Below are 15,332 nucleotides of genomic sequence, written 5' to 3' on the forward strand. Positions count from 1 at the left end.
AGCAGGAGAAGGACCTTCAGGACTGAACAACCGCTCCATTGTAAAACAAAGGAATCATTTCCTGAATGTCAAGAATCCTTTGAGGTGGAGGGAATGCTCCACAGACAGTAGTATCCAGTACTTCCCCTAGAAACAGGTTGCGCTGAGAGGGCACCAGGTGAGACTTGGGCACGTTTATCGAAAAACCCCTCCTGTACAACAGCTGGGTTGTTACTTGCAGATGATGACAAACCCTCTCTGGAGACTCTGCTTTGATCAGCCAGTCATCCAGATAGGGGAAAACTGGAATCCCCAATCTTTTGAGATGAGCTGCCACCACTGCCATCACCTTGGTGAAGACTAGAGGTGCAGTAGTAAGTCCAAACGGAAGGACGGCAAACTGATAATGTTGTGATCCTACCGTGAAACGGAGATACTTCAGGATCGGGACATGAATCTACGCGTCCTGCAAGTCGATAAACACCATCCAGTCCTCTTGCTGCAGCGCTTAAAGAACCTGTACCAGGGTGAGCATCTTGAACCTTTCTTGCTTCAGAAAAAGATTCAAGATCCTGAGATCCAGGAGTGGACGTAACCTGCCATCCTTCTCGGGTATCAGAAAATACCGGGACTAGCATCCATGACCGCTTTCCTGCTCTGGAACCACCTTTATCGCGCCTTTTATCAACAAAGACAGGACTTCCTCCTGCAGGAGAAGATGGTCCTCCGAGCAAGCCCTTGGCAAGGAGGGTAATTTGGAGGAAATTCCCGAAAGGGAAGAGCATACCCATTTTCTACAAGATCTAGAACCCAAAGGTCCGTAGTGAGAGATTCCCAATCTTGTGGAAAATGGGTAAGCCGACCCCCGACAGGACCAGCATGATCCAGAATGGTGGCTCTAGGGCTGCTTTGCTGTGGTAAGAGGGGAAGAGGTAGAGGAGAGGTTTCTTGGACTTCGAAACATGACCGGACGTCGACTTCCAATCCGATTCCAATCTCGCCTTCGATTTCCTCCGACCTCTTCTCTATACGAACCTTCGCCATACACAGCTTGGCTTCCCTTTCTTTCAAAGCCTTTGGGTTTATCTTCCTGCAGGAAGGACAATCCTCGACATCATTGTCCAATGACAAACCATACACAATCACAGTGTGGATTCGTTATGGACATATGTCCACCGCACTCCCTGCAAGGCTTAAATTCTGCCTTTCTCGACGACATCTTTGAGAAGAGAGAAAAAGAGAAAACAGGATACAACTGGAAACAGAAAGTAACAATCTACAGAGAGTCCCAAAAACTGTTGGCGTCGACGGCGCGGAAAAAAGGCAACTGACGTCATCACGCCGACGAGGCGCTCTTATGGTTCTAGTGACGTCAGCGAGGTCGCGAGCGGAGTCGTGACTCTGACGTCGCCCACGTCCTCGTGGAGAGCTACAAAGTTTCCGAATGTTGCTGGCACAGGGGATATTCACGAGGTGAGGAATCCACTGGCAAATGTATCCATCAGAATCTTTTGTACTGATTTGTGGTGGCAGTTCTTGCAAAACTTGAATGGCGTCTTGTCCTTAACGCACCCAGGGAGCCCCCTGTATGCGCAGTCTCAGGTCGACGAAGTTCTAGATTTTCCTCCTTTCGTTGAGCTGCGGTTGTCATCAAGTTACCACTTAAGATGTACTACCCCGGTGTTCTGTTTTCCAACCATTTTCTCAGTTTTCCACAATTCTTCTCTCCAAATCGGGAGCTGAAGATGGCTACCAAATGTGGGGCTTCCGTAAGTACTACAATTCCGGACCAAACCACTAGATGGCGGAATAATGCACAGCATAGTGAATCCAGAAAAGATGCACGCTGCAGAACCTCCTATATCCTCCGAAGGAGAGTCAAAGTTGATATGGAGATGGGGAAGGCGGCGGTATAATATAATCATTACCTCATCCGTAGCTGGTGGAGGATCCAGAATTTTACCCTCATCCGCGTCATCCTCAGGAAAGGATAAATCATCCCTAGGAGGTGCTGGTATGATGTGACGAGTCACTCTAGGAGTAGGAGGAGGAGAGAATGTTGGTGTAGAAGTTACCAGAGGTGGCACGTTAGTATGTTCCTCTTGAGAATACGGGAACAGTTTCCTGTAATCCGTTAACATAGCTGGTAAGTCCTGAATCAAGGAGGTGGTAGTTTGTAGAATCTGGTCTAGGAGGATCTACATAATATCTGTACTGGTGGTATTGTTTCGGAGGAACAGGGTAATGTTGATAATATGGCTTCCTCATCATAATAGTCAAAGTTGTCCTCCTGACATTTTACGTTCAATTTCGAGGGTCAATGAGCAGTCTCAAATGGACCGTCATCTGTTTCTTACGTGTCCAGCAAGTAACTAGGGAGCAAAGGCAAAGTGAGCTCAGGTCTTAGAGAGGCCTTGCTCATCTTGGAACCATGTTGCGGTGGTGTTGACGATACAGTCGTCAGCAATATCTCTTTAGGTGCTTTCATTGACAATGGCATTGACGGGTGCAGTCAACAGGTGTGGCGGTTTCCTTCTCGACAAGATCCTAGTCTATGGTATAACTGGCGTTGACAAAAGTGGATGACGGTGGAGCAGTTGACGGTCTCGACGACGAAAGGGTTATAATCATAATTTGTGGCTTTGATAGTGAGACAGTCGCAGAGAGGGATATTTGAGAGGATTTATGGCTCAACAAGCCAGACGATGAAGCAGATTCCTGCTTTCCTTCCTTAGAAGTTGTGGAATTTAACGATAAGGCTGGTTGTGGGGAGATGTTCTTATGTTTCTCCTTTTTAAGAGCATCTTTAGTCTGATAGGTTTTTTGATGTTTCTTGGCCTCAGACTTACCCTTGTGACTAGGCTCTCGTGAGACTTGGAAGAGTTATCGCTTCATCAGAAGATGTTTTCTGAGTCTTCTTAAGCCACAAAAGCACCCTGCCCTCTGTCTCTCAAGGTTTCGGAGGAAAAAGTGCAACATACGTTGCACTGTTTTACCTCATGCTGTTCATGGATGAAGTAGATCTAGTCTGTGAGGGTCATCTAGGTGAACCCTCTTTTTCCCCCCAAAGGTCTTGCAGGGGCGAAACAGACATTTCTTTCAAATGAGAAAGCGGTTTATAAAAAGAAAAACTGAGCTGAGCGGTGAAAATCTGAGGGACTCCGCCTCTCTTGGGAAGGTTCTACAGGGTGCTAGCTTCTGACTGTTAGTATCTAAAGTGTGGGCCTATTTAATAAAAAGATAGATAGACTATTAAAGTTATTGTCTAGTGCCACGATAGCCTGTGGAAATGTAATATACTGCTTGACTTTAGTACCATGGGACTCCCACCTCAATGACCGGTAATGATCCAAGCATGTGAATCTATGAAAGATACCCCAATACTGGGTAAGTAGACTGCACAACTCTGTCTGCGCCTCTCCGACATCAGAGGGAAGCTCAGAAATACTGCTGCTGCCCATATATAGGAAGCAAGGCGATCGCCTGCTTCTTGTGCTCAGCTCATTGGCTCTGTAACTCAAGCCTTACTATGCAGTCCGCGGAAGGTGTGGACGGGGCCTCCGCATTGGCTATCCCCTGTATTTATTGTTAATAAAAAAGTGAATCAAAAGTAAAACACAAACACTTATCAACACGGAGCTCAAAGTAAACGAGAGGTTGGCAGCTGTGAAGAAAGATGAAATGTGACGTAAATGTTGCGAACTAAGAAACAAGACTGGAACATATCACTACAGTCCACGAGCAGAGGCAAACAAAAACTAGAAAGCACCGAGCAAAGTGGGGTCCGACTACACCATGTGCTGAATTTGCCAGGTTACTGGGCATGGCCTAATGCATGTGATAGAAACAAGAGACTCTTAGCGATGTGGCATAAGAAACAGCTCCAAACTTTTGGCATGGGGAACTGGGTTGGAGCCTGGGCTTGGGCTCTACAAAAACATGCAGATGGTAAATTTAAACTCAAATATAATTAAACAATGGGTGAACATGTACAGTAACAGGAATGGGTGAACAAACCGTGCAGGAGCAAAAGAAAATAAGTGGGAGGAGAAGTGCATAGAATAGGCGCCCTCGAATGAGTGATGAGATGCAAATGTTGTGTGTTTTTGTTAGCTCGAAAGCCAACACAGGAGGGAGTACTGCGCAGAACAGGCACCATTGGAATCATCTGATTAGCAGGAAACAAAGAAATGCAAATGCCATGTGCGTTAACTCCAAAGCACAAATTCAACCAAAAAAAAGGTGCTCACAGGGTACTAGTAAATAAAATGAAGAGGAAGAGTACAAGTAACAGGGGCAGTCTTCATGGGGGATTCCAAAATGAGGGACTATTAAGTGGATTCACCAATCAAATGCTGGCATTTACAAAGGACAGTAAGAGGAAACAATGAAAAAGGTTTTCTTGAAGCCCATATTCTAGATACAGCATGTCTCGAAGAGGCACCGCATGCGCTGCCTAGGCTGGACAGAATTACATCTAATTTAGCACAAAGCTAGACATTCACTCAGAAAGCTTGCTTTTACGTGATTTGGTGAAAATCTGTTCAAACGTTTTTGAGAAATTAATAGTCAAAATAGTGATATCTGAACATTTGGGATCATGGCACTGAAAAAAAAAAAAAAACGTACACATATATAAAATGTTAGATTTTTTTTTTACCCTGTCAACCCATGGATTAAGCAATCTGACTGGCTGTAATAGCAGAAATGTTGCAACTGCCATTTCAAGAAGGCTGGATAAGGGTATCCCAACGCCCCATGGCCGTTGTGAGACCCACCCCTCCAGCCCTGTGGCGGTTGCCCGCAATTATGTAATTTAACATGTCATGAGTGATGTAGTATGTTAGTTCATGAGCACAGAATGGAGGGGATGGATGCAAGTAATAGTTGGTTCAGTAAACTGGTGAATTTCAGTGGTGTTTGGCTTTAAAGTAATTGTATATGACATTACTTTAATACGTCACTTTAACCTTTGATTCTTTTTAGTAAAAAAGTTAATTGTGTGCATGTCAAGCTGGACTAGTCTTCATTTACGACTATCAGTCAGAATACTTTGATGCATTAACAAAAAACAATCTGCACTGGATTAGTGAGTCATTTGCCATTAACCGCAAGGTCTGGGAAATGAGAACATACTATTTGTAAACATTTGCGCTAGCAGGAAAAAGAAACCTACCTTCTTTTTGTACTCTGCAATTGCACCGAGATTGGGTTTCATTTCAATACACTTTGCTTCCAAAAGAGCAATTTGATTGTTAACCACATCAGGATCATGTATGGCTTCAAGCTCCTCTTGGCTAAGCACTGCAAGCTCTTCTGCTGGCCGATCTTCTATTTGATGCAGAGATATTTTTGACATCTAGAAACAATTGTGAAAATTGAACTTTGCTTCATAATGAGAATGAATGTTTCATTAAACATTGGGTAGATAAATTACTAGGGAAGTTGACATGTATTTGCGGTGAGAAGACAAGATAGTAACAACCACAAGTTTGGTGAAAAAGATAAACAATCTGAGAACGTATGTAGGAAGGTAGATCCCTGACTATGGTTGCCCCCAACTTTTTGCCTGGTGTTTTGCTGGTTTTCTGACTTAGTTGACCTGGGGCCCTGCTATTCAGGACCCCAGGCCTACTGCTCTCTCTGTAAAATGGATTCCATGTACCTTAGGTACATATCTAAATTGGATACTGAGTCACCTTACCAGTCCCTGTACAGTGTACCTTAGGTACCCAGGGCATAGGTGTACCCAGGGCCTACCAGGGGCTGCAGCATGTATTATGCCACCCCTGGCTGGCCATCCAAATCTGACACAACTGGCTGCACGACAGCTGGGGCAAGGTGGTGTACTCACCCTTTGCTTTAGATATAGTATACCTATATCTAACCCTAACATGGACACACAGATCTCCTATCAGTCACTCCTATGGCAGGCCTTAACAATCCTGAAGGCAGAGTGCTTGGAATCGTGTGAGATGGTGCTCTGGCATGAGCTGAGCCTGTCTGCGGCTTTCGGGATCTATCCCTTAGCCGTTTCCATGATATCGCATACCATATACTCTTAAGTGCATTATAATCCTCGCGGTTATATGCCAACTCTGGTATCGCTTTATCAAAACATGTCGAGTAAGGTGTCATACGAATTGGAATACTAACCCCTCGCCAATTCTGGCGACGGGGTTAGCATTCCACCCTTCTAGAGGGACACGACATGTATGTAACCCCTAACCCCGGTTAAAGTCAAACAGAGCCTCAGCTCCACAAAATGGATGCTGCCACCGAGACACAAGTCTGCCCTCCTGCTGCTGGGAGTCCTCCCAGAGCAGGAGATAAGGACAAAGGGTTTCCTGCCAGGGGCGGTGCCAGCACCGTCCCAGACAGGGTTTTGTGTATTGTAGGTAGGCAGGGCTTTAGAGGAAGGTGACTGCACGTGGCACCCCGCTGCTCACTGTGCATAGGCTGGCTGGAACCAGTTCCAGGGTCACTCCAGACCCTGTGCTGGGGAAAAGCCCGCCAAGGAAGTGGGTGTAACCACCCCCCTCCTAGTCCCACCCCTAGGGCAGGACTTAGTCGCGTGCCAGCCCCTTTTTACAGGATAAAGGTAGGAACTGGCCCCCTTCCAAATCAGATCATCTTTGAATCCTGAAACTACTTTCCACGAAAGGAACTCAAGACTTCTTCCTAAGATTTCTCCCTTGTGACTAAGGAGTAGTCACCCTGCATCCGCAGGCACCATCTTAAGAACACTGCGGTCTGCTGCAAGTCTCTCCTCCGGATCAAGACTGCCCAGCTCGACGAGAACCGGCTTCCCTGGCACCTCTGACCTCTACCTGCATCATCAGTCACGCTGAGATTCGTGGGTGTGACGAGACCTCGAGGGACCGGCCATCTTCAAGACTGCACGACTTCTTTCCAGCAAGCCCGCCGAGTAATTTCCTGGTGAGTGCTTTGGGGTCCGAGAAGCCCCGACCCTGAGCAGCTCCAGCACCGAAGTGCAGCCTCCCAGCATCTCCACGATCTGCGTGGGGCCCTTCTGCTTTTTGCTGCTCACCGCGTTGTTTGGCTACTAGCCCGCTGGCTTGTGGCCTTCTGAACGACGCCCGACGACATTTCTGCTGCTGGTCTGGTTGCTCCAGGCTGGCCCTTGCTCCCTTCCAAAAGAGGAGCACCCCGGACCCTCCTGGTCCACTCAAGACGCCATTTTGAGTCCACCGCGTGGGCTTGAATTAGCCAAGGCTTGTTGCCCAATCCTGGGTAACTTCGACGCCGACAGCTTCATCCATCGTGGGACAGCTCGCCTCTCCATCCTGGTCGCCGACAACGCCTCCTGGTCCGTGAGATCTGCAGAGCCAGTGTCGCCCACTCACCTAGTCGAGGTGACTTCGCCCGGTGCCATCCTGGTGCCCACTTAATCACTGGCTAGTGATTCAAGAACTTGGTCCCCTCTGCTTTCAGGTTTCTTCTTCCTCGATCCAGGCTTGGATCCAACGAACTTTCCTTCACTGGTCGCCTGCCAGCAACTTCCTTCTTCCAGGCTCCTGGTCCGGCAACGAGATCCCCGACGTCTTTTCAGACCTATGCAGCTGCAGCCCCTGGGCTAGGTAACTTCGGTGTCCCAGCATAGCCTCACTATCCTAGGGTCAGGATCCACTGTCGTTTTCTTCCTACCAGGTCGGGTTCGCCCGTGAACACTAACTTTGCCTTTACTAGCTCCCATAGACTTTGTCCCGCATCCCGCGTGAGAGTGCACACTCTGCACCCGAGTCCCCTAGGCCTCCTAGAAGTAATCTAACGATTCTATAGTCAAGTCCTAGCGAGTCCAAAGCCTATTAGTACTGTACTTACCTGCTAGTAATTTCGCATTCCACTTTTAGAATATATGGTTTTTCGTGCCCCTCGGGCATTTGTGTATAACGTGCTAACTTAAGTATTTTCGTAAGAGTTTTGTTGTGTGCCTAGCACCCTGTCCTCATAAAGAGTACAGGGTTGTTGTGATTCTAATAAATACACTGTTTATTTTCATAACACTTGTGTGGTGTCCTTTCACTGGGTGTTCAAGGGGTAATGTGATGGTAAAACAGCTGGCTTAACACGCCCTCTAGAGTCTTAGCCTTAGACTGCTCGTATCCATGCTACTAGGATAGCTGGTCTATAAGGTTGACTTACAACCAATCATCAATAAGGGTTGTTTGGACTGATATATAGTGATCACTAGAATAGTGAACACTGCACATCAGGCCAACTTCTCACAACGTAGCACAATAAAATGTTGGCCCTGTAAACATTCTTACACAACGGACTAATTTGCTAGCTTTAAAAGGAACTCACAGCTCTTTTAAGACAGAAATGCATATGTGTTTTGGGTTGTGAATGGTTTCCTTTTAGGATCTGTGCAGACAAATATTTGGTGAAGCAAGCAAGCATGGTGCACTGTGCCACTCTTTAATAGTCCTTAAAGGACAACTCACTTACCTTCCGTAATAGAGACCTGATGTAGCCCCAGATTCCATAACTTTCAATTTCCCAGGTGTCAGATTGGATATGGAAGTTTTTTCTTGAGCAATACTCCTGCGCACCGATAGGTGGCAGTCAGCTCTGCGTGACTTCGCTCATGCTGGAATCAACGTCTTCATCACCTACATAGGCGTTACCTCGGTGCACCGACGTAAGTTGCTTTTCAGATGTTTCCATGCCAAAAACACGGGGCCATGAACAGCACTGATATCGGCCGGTTTAAGAAACTAGGGACCTGAAACGCGCCTGCAGTGCGGGGAGGATAGGTGGGTCGGTAAATCTCCAGCTAGATCATGTCTCTACCAGATAAGGCGTTACCAAATGTAAGTAACTTGGCCATCTGATAGAGACATCTACTCGCAGATGCCTTACCTTTGAATAGATACCCAAGCAATGCCATCCCCAGAGGAGGGACTGCGGGTAAAATTATCCTATGAAATCCTGCAAGACTAAGTGGCAAAAATATTAGTTTGAGATTTGATTATCCAGGCAGTAATGACTGGTGAACATGTGCAGGGATGCCCACACCACTGCATGACAAATGCCCAGGACTGGTACTACAAATTGCAAAGCAGTGATAACAGCCCTAGCTCTGGTGGAATGAGCCCTTAGGCCTTCCGAAGGATGCTTCTTGGACAGAGCATAGAATATCTTAATACAGAGAACGACTCACCGGGAGATGGTCCTCTTCTGTAAACCATGATCTTTCTTCGTTCCAATGTACCCCACAAAGAGTTGGGTCGTTCATCTGAAACTCTCGTGCAGTTAGGGTAGAAGGAGTAGTTTTACCTGTAACTCCAGTTCTGTAGTAGGGGTATCTCTGTTATAGTCATAATCTAGTGAATAGTCCCGCTCATGTGCGGGCACCCCGGAGAAATCAAAAATAATCCCTAAAACGGTCTTCTTTGCAGTCCTGCATAGACACTTAAGAGAGAATTTAAAGACAAATAATGCAGCCTATACATGCAAGGCTACACTGCCCAGTACTTCAACTAGAAATGCAAAGGATATTCCACCAATATCACATTTAAACCGGTCTGACAGGTTTCACCATGGAAAACACTCTTCCCCCCCCCCCCATCAAATCCTTGGAATCATAGAGAGGAAGGGCAGGACAGACAAGCCCCCAAAGGCTGCCATTATGTGGCTTAAAAAGGGATACCGTGCCTTTAAGAAAACTTTCCAGAACTCTCCTGGTATCCCAGAATGCACAGCAATTCCCTCCACTTTCAGTTCTTTTTGGAGGTGTATACAGCTAGACCTGTAGCATTCATCATTTTATTCTTTTCTCCACTGGGGAGGAGGGCGGGCGCTTATGACTATAACAGAGATACCCCTACTACAGAACTGGAGTTACAGGTAAGAAACTACTCCTTCTGTAGTAGGGGATCTGTGCGTAGTCATAATCTAGTGAATAGAACGGCAAGCCCATCCCAAAAAACAACCTGGCGGTGGAGAAAAATAAGGCAACACCACTACTGTGCAAACAGATTTCTCAATGAAGCCTGCCCAACCTGAGCATCTGCTCTGGCATCAGAGTCCAGACAGTAATGCTTAGCAAAGGTATGGACCGACTTCCAAGTGGCAGCCTTGCAGATTTTTGCAATGGGAACGTTAGGAAGCAAAGCTGTCGTAGCCGCTTTGCCCCTGGTGGAATGAGCCTTAGGCTTACCTCCTAAGGTCTTATTCGCTTTCTGATAACAGAGCTGGATACAAGACACAATCCACCTAGAGATGGACTGTTTCGAAGTAGCCAGACCAGTCCTAACCGAGCCATAGTTGAGAAACAATTGGTCGGATCTGCGAATGTCTTTGGTTTTATCCAGATAGAATTTCAACACCCTTCTGACATCCAGGAAAATGAAGAGACCTTTCCGCTGGAGTAGAAGGATTCTGGAAAAAAGTCGGTAAAGTTATAACCTGATTAACATGAAAATCAGAAATCACCTTGGGAAGGAACTTAGGGTGAGTACGGATAACACCCGTAGCAGCATGAAATACAGTATAAGGTTCTTGGCAACACAACGCCTGAATCTCACTCACCCTGCGGGCCGATGTAATGGACACGAGGAACGCCGCCTTCCAAGACAGGTGCTGCAGTGAAGCCTTGTGAATAGGCTCGAAAGGTTCCTTCATCAGCCAGAACAGCACCACATTCAGTTCCAATGCAGGCGAAGGAAGCCGAACAGGAGGGAACACCTTCAACCCTTCCAAAAAATCCTTAATCACAGGAATCTGGAAGAAGGATGTCTGTGAAGGGCATTTTCTGTACGCAGTCAACGCAGCCAGATGAACTTTAATGGAATGGAAATTAAGTCCAGACTGAGCTAAATGCAGAAGGTATGGAAGGATGACATCTTCCTTGCAGGTCGTCGGATCATAGTTCTTAGACATGCACCCGATGCAGAATCTCTTCCATTTGTAAGCATAAGAGGTCCTTAGCCGCCTTCAATATGTCCATGCAATCCTCAGGAAGATTCAAGTGGCCATACTGCACTATCTCAGGAGCCTTGCCGCCAAACTCAACGACGAGAGGTTGGGGTGCACCATTGTTCCCCGAACTTCGTGAGAAGGTCCGGCCTGCACGGCAGTCACATGTGAGGAAGGAGAGACCGGTGCAGCAGGTCCGTGAACCACTACTGTCTGGGCCATTCCGGAGCAATGAGGATCATCCCGACTGGGACAGCTTGATGAGCACCGCCGGAATCAGGGGAATGGGTGGAAAAGCGTACAGAAAGCTGTTCGACCAGTTGATCTACAACGCATTCTCCAGAGTCCCCTGCTGATAATACCTGGATGCTAAGTCTCGACATTTCCTGTTTTCGGCGGTGGCGAACAGCTCTACGTCTGGAGTGCCCCACCTGACGAAGACGTCTTCGAGTACTTTTTATGACTCACTCGTGGTTTTCCTGAATCAGTCTGCTGAGGGAGTCTGCCTGAGCATTCTGCACACCTGGCAGATGGGTGGCAGTTATCGTCAATCCTCTGGCTAGCAGCCAGTGCCAGATCGCCTGTGCTTCCTGTGACAGTGTGTGCAATCTCGGTCCCCCTTGCTTGTTCAGATAATACATTGTGGTCGTATTGTCTGTCTGTACAAGCAGAGAGTTGGTCTGAAAGGACGGAAGAAAGGCCTTCAGTGCCAAGTGAACAGCTCTGAGTTCCAGGAAATTGATGTGGTACGTTGACTCAGTCTGGGACCACAGTCCTTGGATCTGTAACTGTCGGGAATGCGCTCCCCATCCATGGAGAGAAGCATCCATCACGATAGTCTGAGAGGGAATGTCCTTGTGGAACGGAAACCCCTTGAGGAGGTTCTCCGCTGAACACCACCATCTCAGGGACTGCTGAGAATGCAAAGACAACTGTATCCTGTCGTCCCAGGTCCCTCGTCTCTGGTCCCACTGATCTTCCAGACATTCCTGCAGCGGCCTCATGTGCAGGCATGCATGCGGAGTGAGGAAGATACATGAGGCCATCGACCCCAATAGAGAAGACACCGTCCTCACTGTTGTAGATCGAGCAGTCGTGAGAGTCTGAGCCTTCTGAAGGATCGATATGCGTCTCTCCTCCGAAGGACACACGCTTGCTGACAACGTATCGATCGATGCCCCCAGGTATTGTAGGCAATGGACAGGAGTTGGGACCGACTTGGACATGTTGATATGCAAACCCAGAAGGCTCAACACAGCGGCCGTCCTGTTGAAGTGCAGTTGTGCTTCCTGGAAGGTCTAGGCTTTGATCAGCCAATCGTCCAGGTATGGGTAGACAAACACCTTGTTCTTTCTCAGGTGTGCCGCCACCACTGCCATGCACTTTGAAAAAGTCCTTGGAGCAGACTTCAGTCCAAACGGCAGTACGGTGTACTGATAGTGATTGGTGCCGACCAAGAATCACAGGAACTTCCGGTGTTTCCGTGTGATGGGCACATGGAAGTACGCATCCTGCAGGTCTATCGCGCAGAGCCAGTCTCCCCTTTGCAGCGGAGGGTAAATCTGGTGCAAAGATAGCATGTGGAACGTCTCCCTGCGAATTCATTTGTTTGCTTGTCGTAAATCCAGAATGGGCCTGAACTCGTTCTTGTCTTTCTTGAGCACTAGAAAGAAGCGTGAGTAAAGACCCTTTCCCCTTTGAGACATAGGGACGTCGTCTATCGCCCGTTTCCTTAACAGGGTATCGGCCTCCGCCTGGAGCTCGCGTAACTGGTACTGCGAGCAAAGCGTTGGAATCGCTGGAGGCGGGCTGATGAAACGAAGACTGTACCCATTGCAAACAATATTCAGCACCCACTTGTCCGGAGCAATTTTTCTCCACTAAGCCAGGTAATGTTGGATGCTTCCCCCCACCGGAACAAACGAGGGGGAAGTAGCACCTCAGGGCTTAGACCCGGCCGGGCCCTTATTCGCTGCGGGGGACTTTTGTCCACCTCTGCCCCTCTGGCGCGGTCGCCGCTGGTATTGCTGCTGTCCAGCCTGCCGACCCTATCCTCTGCCCTGTGCCCCGTACCGCCTTTGGAACGGGCGGTAGGTCTTCCTTTGTTCCTTCGACTTCTCTAACCAGACAGCCGTCAGGGTGTCAGCCTCCGCCTTCATGTGGGCCATCTCCTCATCCGCATGTCTGCCGAACCGGGTCGCTCCAGAAAAGGGCCGATTGGCGACCCTCTGTTGGGCTTCGGGCTTCAGCGACGTCAGACGCAGCCAGGTGTGTCGGCGCAGGTTAATACCGTGGCAGTACCCGTGGGCTGCCAACAGCGAGGAATCTGCCGCGGAGCTGATTATCTGGTTAGAGACCATCATCCCCTCCGTGATGATCTCCTGGAAGTCCCCTCTGCGTTCCCTGGGAAGATTATCTGCAAACTGCTGCAGGGACTCCCACAATGCTCTATCGTACCACCCCAACAACGCCGAGGCACTGGCGGCCTTCATGGACGTGGAGGCCGTACCACATACTCTCCTGCCCGCTGAGTCCATTAATCGACTCCTTGTCAGGAGGCACCATCTATGATGGCGCGGTGGAATGTTGTTTCCTTGCTGCCGTCACTATCACTGAGTCCGGTACAGGATCCACACGCAGAAAAGCAGAGTCCGACTCAAGGGCCTTGTACTTCTTTTGTAGCCTCGACGGTGCAGACTTCGTTGAGGCAGACGTATGGAAGAGGTCCATGGCTGGTTCTTCTAGCCCTGGCACCAAAGGTAGTAGAGGACAAAACAGCTGCTTTTTATGTAGGGTCTCGAATATAACTGAGGTTGAGGGCGTAGGAACCGTCAGCGTGATGCCTAGTTTTGCCGCTCCTCGCAACAAGACCTCCTGAAAGGAGGCAATGTCGTCCACCGTAGACACCCTCGTCCGAGGGGAATCCGAAAGCGTCGGGGAATAGTCCCTGGCACTAGATGACTCCGTGCGGCTGGACCTGTCTCTCCTGTGACGTTGTCTGGATCTAGTAGACCACCACCGATCATCTCTGGACCTGCTCCGTCCGGAGCGGTACCTCGGTCTCCTTGGTCTTGGACGATCCACTGGCCGTACAGGCGCGGGTTGTGGAGGCTGAGATGGCAGCTTAGGCCCTGGAGGGCCTAAGGGCGGCGTAGGTAGATGTAATGAGTGAAACCTCGGAGGAGGAGTTGGAGTCCTCGGAGGAGGTGTAGGAGTCCTCGGAGGTGTAGGAGTCCTCGGAGGAGGTGTAGGAGTCCTCGGAGGAGGTGTAGGAGTCCTCGGAGGAGGTGTAGGAGTCCTCGGAGGAGGTGTAGGAGTCCTCGGAGGAGGTGTAGGTGTCCTCGGAGGAGGTGTAGGTGTCCTCGGAGGAGGTGTAGGAGTCCTCGGAGGTGTAGGTGTCCTCGGGGGAAGGCCCCTAGGTAATGGAGGAGGCGGTGTTCCATGCCTAGAGGGTGAGTAGGTTTGTGAGTACCCGGGGACTGTTCCACACTGTCTCTTTGGCTTCCGTACCCTTTAAGGAGACCTTGAGGCCGACCGCTTCCTTGACGAGAGACGGCGTCGCCACGACCGTGAGCTCGTGGTCGAAGAAGAAAGGCAGATAACCGAGCCTTGGGACTCTGTCCTCTCCTTCTTGACTCCAATCTGTTTCTCGACGTCGAACGCGTCGACGCCGACCTCTTTGACGTCGAAGATCTTTCAATGTCGAGGAACGCCTCGACGACGACCGGCGGTGTCTGCGAGACCCCTCTTGGCGTCGGTGGTACCTAGACGACGAAGTTGTCTTAGACGTCGACCTCGGAGGTCTCGACGTCAATCCCCTCGACGTCGAACGACGACGACGCTTCGACCCAGAGCCCTAGGGAGACGGGGAACACACCGTAGTCATGCCTCTCGACGCCGAGGCCATAGACTTTGACGGAGAACAATGTCGTTTTCTGGCCTTTTCTTTAATGGGGAGCCCCCCAGAGGCCTCAGCACGGGCAGAGGAAGGAGCCCCTTCATGCCCAGACCCACCTTGGTCACGCTGTCTTTGCTTCTCCAATCCTTGAAGCAGTCTTCTCCCTGTCCCTCAGGGTCCTGTTGGAGAACTGTTGTCAGATCTCGCAATCCTCTGCGACATGAGAAGGGGGCAGACAATGAATGCACACCCTGTGCTTGTCTGATTTGGCCTTCTTTCCAGCACACTCCGGACACCTATCAAATAGGGATGGCATATTTGATAAAAAAAGAGTGGCTAAACTTACTAGAAAAACACCAGCAAGAGAAGAAAGGGCCAAAAGACGTAGAGTGAAAACACGGAACACTTTTAAAGTGCAAAAAGATTAGAATAACACCCAAAAAGGGAGAGCTCAATGCTCCAGGGTCCTGCTAGCAGGAGCCGGAAAAAAGAACTGAAAGTGGAGGGAGTT

At 49.0% G+C, this 15,332-nt stretch overlaps 1 protein-coding gene across 2 annotated transcripts in view; it reads right to left on the reverse strand.

The window, feature by feature from the left end:
• The window catches only part of SMC4 (structural maintenance of chromosomes 4), a 630,932-nt gene that overhangs the window by 86,496 nt on the left and 529,104 nt on the right, over positions 1 to 15,332 (reverse strand). For both annotated transcript variants that reach the window (XM_078666858.1, XM_078666857.1), the window contains one exon: positions 5,156 to 5,338. In XM_078666858.1, coding sequence (XP_078522984.1) covers positions 5,156 to 5,338 — 183 coding nt within the window. The remainder of the gene's footprint in view (positions 1 to 5,155; positions 5,339 to 15,332) is intronic.

The sequence above is a fragment of the Lissotriton helveticus genome, chromosome 11 (genome assembly GCF_964261635.1).
Source record: "Lissotriton helveticus chromosome 11, aLisHel1.1, whole genome shotgun sequence".
NCBI lineage: Eukaryota > Metazoa > Chordata > Amphibia > Caudata > Salamandridae > Lissotriton > Lissotriton helveticus.